At 41.6% G+C, this 5,675-nt stretch overlaps 1 protein-coding gene across 1 annotated transcript; it reads left to right on the forward strand.

Moving 5' to 3' along the window:
• Positions 1-435: 435 nt before the first annotated feature.
• otc (ornithine transcarbamylase) lies at positions 436-4,469 on the forward strand. The gene is made up of 10 exons (XM_071477053.1): positions 436-664; positions 764-902; positions 1,021-1,102; positions 1,513-1,600; positions 1,905-2,058; positions 2,157-2,279; positions 2,505-2,558; positions 2,648-2,797; positions 3,292-3,429; positions 3,525-4,469. Exons 1-10 carry the CDS (start codon positions 582-584, stop codon positions 3,582-3,584), a joined length of 1,071 nt encoding a protein of 356 aa, XP_071333154.1. The 5' UTR covers positions 436-581; the 3' UTR covers positions 3,585-4,469.
• The last annotated feature ends 1,206 nt before the right edge of the window (positions 4,470-5,675 follow it).

Consider the following 5,675-nt stretch of genomic DNA (forward strand, 5'->3'; position numbering starts at 1 on the left):
AACAGATACAAACAAACAGTGTGCACATCCTATGAAATTAGCTGTTGTATTGCACTGTTGTATTGGTGTTAATTTTTCGTTTTGCATCACAGCAATTGTCCGCAGTTCTTTTAAACGGCATTTGAATGCGACATTATCATTCATTAGTAGTGATTGTTCCTATAGCGGCCCATTCGCAGACCGTAGGAAGAGAGAAAATTGTTAGTATTTTCCCTTGTATTGATTAGTATGTTGTGACCTGCTGCTGGATAACAGGCTATATATATATATATATATATATATATATATAACAGTTATATGCAGAGTGCTTGCTGTATATGTTGGATAGCAACACCATTTCCAGCTGTTGAGAGACCTGGTTTTCCACATTTTAATGGAGCAGCTGCATTAAACTAATGCTGAGGGAAGCCACGCCTCTCGCCCTCGTCCCGCGGTGATGTCGGCTGTGGCCACGCCGCCGGTGGGTTGTGGCTCCTGGCTGCATGTGTCTGAGCTGGGAGGCGGTGTGGGAAAGTTGTTTTCTCTCTGATGAAATATTCGCACCACATTACGCTTCCATTGGATTTCCATTTTGAGGTGCAATGTTTACTAAACTACTATCTGCAAACAGCCCGGTTTTCAAATGTTTGAAAGCTTTACAGAGCCGTTCGACACGGGGGTTCAGGTAAGAAACTAACTTTATTTCGAAATGAGCATGCTGATTAGTCCCCCTCTGTTAGCAGTGAAGGTGTGCCGTGATGATATCTGTTCTTCATATCTGTAGCACTGGAGCTGCTTCCCTCGGTGCGGTGAGTTTAAAGGGCCGCAGCTGTCTCACACTGAAAGATTTCAACTCCGATGAAATCAAGAGGCTGTTGTGGGTGTCGGGGGATCTGAAACATCGGATCAAGCATGAAAAACAGGTATCTTGCTTTAGCAATCTAATGCTAAGTTCAGTGTCCATTTGTTAAATGTCTCCAGCTTTACTGTGCAGCCTCTGTGTGGGCCAGTGAAGGAAACTAACTATCGTGTCTATTTCAGTATCTTCCTCTTCTGCAAGGAAAGTCGATTGCTATGATATTTGAGAAGAGGAGCACCAGGACAAGAATGTCCACAGAAACAGGTGTCAGTTTGGTAGATATGCATCTACACTGGTGTGTGCCATGTGGCTCAGTTAGACATCCACATCAGTAATAATGGCAGTGGGTCACTGCTGCCAAAATGTATAAAAGCACTAATGAATTTCCAAGTGTTACCTTTACACAGACGTGGATGCCTCCATTATTACATTTATGAGAACATGCTTAAGGAAATGTATCCTCATGCTGTCAGCTGGGCTGGTCCCACTCCTGAAAGTCATTGTCAGTATGGACACAAAAGAACTGCTGAAAGGCGACTTTCAGCGCATCCCTGTAACAAAGCACTCTGCCTCTGAACCCCCTCAACTCTTTGCGTTGCTGCATGATTATTTGGTTTGAATACTTGTGCATTTTTCTGACGGGAATTATAGTTGCCTTACTATCATTATTCCAGGTTTTGCTTTGCTGGGCGGACACCCCTGTTTCCTCACCTCTCAGGACATCCACCTGGGAGTGAATGAGAGCTGCACGGACACAGCTAGGTGAGTCTGATAATTATGATTTCACTTAAAGGAATATGTAACATATACCAGTATCTCTTTTGGATACCTATTGTACATAAACTGTCTCAGAGAAATCTTTGTTTGTCTGAGGAGATTTGAGCGAACGCTGTCCTTTACACATAGACATACCAGTGAGCTTTTCAGGTCGACAACAAGCTTCTGGCGCCGTTCACTGCTGCAATAATTTTTGAAGGGAAACGACAGTGTTTTCCAACCAGATTTCCTCTGCGATTTAGTATATGAACTGCATCCCTATGGGTACATATAATCTCTTCCTCCACAGGGTTCTCTCAGGACTCTGTGATATTGTCTTGGCTCGAGTGTACAGCCACTCCACGCTGGAGGAGCTGGATAAAGAGGCCTCCATCCCCATCATCAACGGTCTTTCTGATCTCTACCACCCAATCCAGATTCTGGCTGATTTCCTCACTTTACAGGTATTGCGACCCTTCAGTTTACTAGAATTCTCATCCAGCAAATGATAACGATACAGTGTTGGTATAAGGTTTTCTAAATTACCACCATTCTCTTCAAGGAGCATTATGGGTCCCTTGCTGGATTAACAGTGAGCTGGATTGGAGATGGCAACAATGTCCTCCACTCCTTCATGATGACTGCAGCCAAATTGGGAGTTCATCTTAAAGTTGCTACACCAAAGGTTTGCCTCTTTATACACAATCATGTGCATGTGAATTTTCTATACTGCACTTATCCTCTTATTTGTAGATTCTTGTTTTGTAGTTTACAGGTATAGATATGTGCAGTCAACCGAGGACATCTCACCTCCGCAGTCTCGTGGGAGGAGAAACTTGTGGTTTTGTAGAGAAATGTAAATCAGTATTCCTAATCAGAAACTAAGCTAAAACTATATCTTCATTCACAGGGATATGAGCCAGAGAGGAGCGTTATTCAGGAGGCACAGAGACTCTCCAAAGAGGTGAGCTCCTCTTCAGGTGTCATGATCATAAACAGACCTGTGGTCAAAGGACTTCTTATGAATTAATATGACGTTGCATTTTGTCTCAGTATGGAACTCAGCTTGTCCTGACCTCTGACCCAATGGAGGCTGCTCATGGCAGCAATGTCCTGGTCACAGACACCTGGGTCAGCATGGGACAGGAGGAGGAGAAGAAAAAGAGGCTCAAAGACTTTCAAGGTTACCAGATTACAATGGAGGTAAAGACGGACCTTATTATAGTATAATTATATTATTATTAAAGGCAGGATCCAACATTTTTACTTTTCCAGACTCTATTTTTGGTGTAGAAATCAATAAGGGCCACCCAACAACATGCCAGTAGCTTTTGTTGAAATCACCAGTTTTAATCACCTTTTAATTCTTGCACTGGCTTTAAACGAAGCAGCAGCATTTAACCTTCTGTAAACTGCCTGTGGCAAACTGGTCTTAACACTAATTGCAGACTTCATCCAACATATAAATAAGGAAGCAAGGTTAAAATACAACTAGATTCACTCTTGTAGAAATGCTTTACACACTGCATTATTATATGCACAAAACTGACAGGTTGACATTAAATGGAAAAATGCACAGTAATTACTTTGGTCACTAAAGATACTGTATTTCTGGCACTATCACTGAAAGTGAACCCTGAACAATATTGAAGGGAATACAATCCCAGTTAATTAGTTTTGGTTCTGGTTCATTACAGACAGGAAGTGTGGCCAAACCAGACTGGACCTTCCTGCATTGTCTCCCCCGTAAAATGGAGGAGGTGGATGATCAGGTGTTCTACTCCTCCCGCTCCCTCGTCTTCCCTGAGGCTGAGAATAGGAAGTGGACAATCATGGTGAGATGAAACACTGTTTAATTTGATCGTGTCAGAATAACCTTAGCCTCCAGCATGTACAGGGTATTAATCAGCACGTCTCTCCTCACTTTCAGGGCCTGATGGTGTCTCTTCTGACTGACTACACTCCGCAGTCCCCCATGCTGAAGTTTTAACTTCAGGTCTTAAGGTGGCATTTTACTTGTGTTGTCATCACATACTGTCATACAATGTCACAGTCATACTGCAGGGTGCAGTAGGGGGTGATTTCTAGTTCACAGATTTCACCCCCACAAGACTAGACGCATTATCCCAAACGACTGTTGAATTCACTCTCTGATTTCGAGCACAGAGGGCATGGTTTGTCTTGACTCACAGGGTGAAACTGTTTTCATGCAAAGTTATCTGTTCACATTCTACTTTTACTGTGATTGAGAGCGAGGATTATAGTGAGCATGAGGTTTACAGTAGAAATTCCTTTCTTAGATGTGTGTTACTGAAAAGGAAAAGATTACTGATGGTATTGGCTCTGCAACATTCTCCAACAACATGTATGAGCAATCAGCCCAAGCTGCCCATGCCTGTGCCACTGTTTTTACAAGTTTTAGCCTATTTACGACAATTACAGTTGAGTCTCAGTCTGAGACTCAGACTTTTGGACCCTCCTCTCCAAAACAACATTGGTAGACATTGCGTGGCATTTCAGTTATTACTGCTTCAGTACTGCATTTCCGTGCAGTTGTTGTTGTTGCATAACTGTTGATTAGTACAAAAAAAAAGTTTCAGTTTTGCAAATTGGTGTAATAATGGACCCATACACGGGTATTGTAAATATCTTAAAGCAAATGAACATTGTGTTATAAGATTAATATCTCTACCATGTGGTTAAACATGTTTTTTTAAGTTCATTTTTTAGGTATGAATGTATACATGTACCTTTTACATCATCTGTGTTTGTAATGCTGCCTCAGAGTTGTGTTCCTTGTGTTCCTGATCAAATGAATCAAATTGTTCAAACTATAAATAAAGGTATCCCAGGCTATATACCATAGTCTATGGTAGTCTATGTCTATGGTGAATTTTGTCATTCAGGACTTTTTTTTTTATCACTTATAAGCACTTATAGAGGGTAAAAGTGGTCTTAGTTGTTCCTGCTTTTTATACCTGTCATCCACAGTTACTTCTATGTGAGTAAGATATTAGATTAAACTACTCACTGGTAGATATAAATACAGCTGAATCAATCAATTGACAAAAAATGGACTGGCAACTACTATGATTTCAGTATTTTTTCTTGCAAAAATGCAAAAACAATTTGTTGTTCCCACCTCTCAAATGTGAGGATTTGCCGTTTTTTCAAGCATTGACTGAAACTCACTGCAAAAATAGAAACCACAAACTTCAACCTCGAAAATCATCATACACTTAAATGAACATCTTTCTAAAACAGTTCAGTAAAAACTGAACATTATAACCATCACGAAGGTAGGATTCTCTGCAGGACTTCTGTGTCAGACTGCATTATTTTTAGCTGGATGTACCTAATAAACTGGGAGTTTTTCAAATGTTGCGCATGTGTTGTTAAATGATGAAATCTAGTGATTTGTCAGTCAATCGATCAATCGATCGATCAATCAATCAATCAAGCAATCAAAATACTTCATTGACCCCCAGGGGGAAATAAGTTTATGTTACAGTTGCTCCATCAAGAATAGAAAATTGTGAAATGTTCCCATGTGCAGTATTTTATTTTTTTTTTTTTTTGCAGTGCATCGAGGACCACTAAAATACTCCAGTTATTGTGTACCCTCTGTTGATCCCCGCACAGTTTATTGATGGTGTCACATGTGGGCAGACTGCGCCATCAACCGGACGGAGTCGGTACCGCCCCGGTTCCCATTGGCTGAGGGAGGATGACGCGGGTGTGCGGGATGCTTTGATCCATGTGGGTGGCCCAGCCGGATAAAAGCGATGGTTCATTCACAAACCCACCAGCTTGCTCTCACGTAAATACACATGCATGTGTTGAGGTAGTTTTTTTTTAGTAAACATGAGAACATACGCTCACACTGCCTGTTGCACCCGAAGCTGGAGAAAATGTACTTTCAAGGTTTTTCAGCGCATCCAGTGTCGTGATGATTAAACAACACACACTACATGCACCACCATAACAAGCTACACTTGAAAAAAAAAAACTGTCACAATGCTGATGTGACAACAAGGCAGCTCTGCTCGGCGACCACCCACAGGCTGGAGGAGTCTGCTGG

The sequence above is a fragment of the Trachinotus anak genome, unplaced genomic scaffold (assembly GCF_046630095.1).
Source record: "Trachinotus anak isolate AG129_WGS33_773 ecotype Australia unplaced genomic scaffold, CSIRO_AGI_Tana_v1 ptg000001l, whole genome shotgun sequence".
Taxonomy (NCBI): Eukaryota; Metazoa; Chordata; class Actinopteri; order Carangiformes; family Carangidae; genus Trachinotus; species Trachinotus anak.

What these genes read in the sequence shown, in the direction of transcription:
- otc (XM_071477053.1), top strand. Translation starts at nt 582, where the DNA reads ATGTTTACTAAACTACTATCTGCAAACAGCCCGGTTTTCAAATGTTTG. An exon ending in GGATCAAGCATGAAAAACAG is followed by an intron (nt 903 to 1,020) that starts GTATCTTGCTTT and finishes TGTCTATTTCAG; the next exon opens with TATCTTCCTCTTCTGCAAGG. An exon ending in AGCTGCACGGACACAGCTAG is followed by an intron (nt 1,601 to 1,904) that starts GTGAGTCTGATA and finishes CTTCCTCCACAG; the next exon opens with GGTTCTCTCAGGACTCTGTG.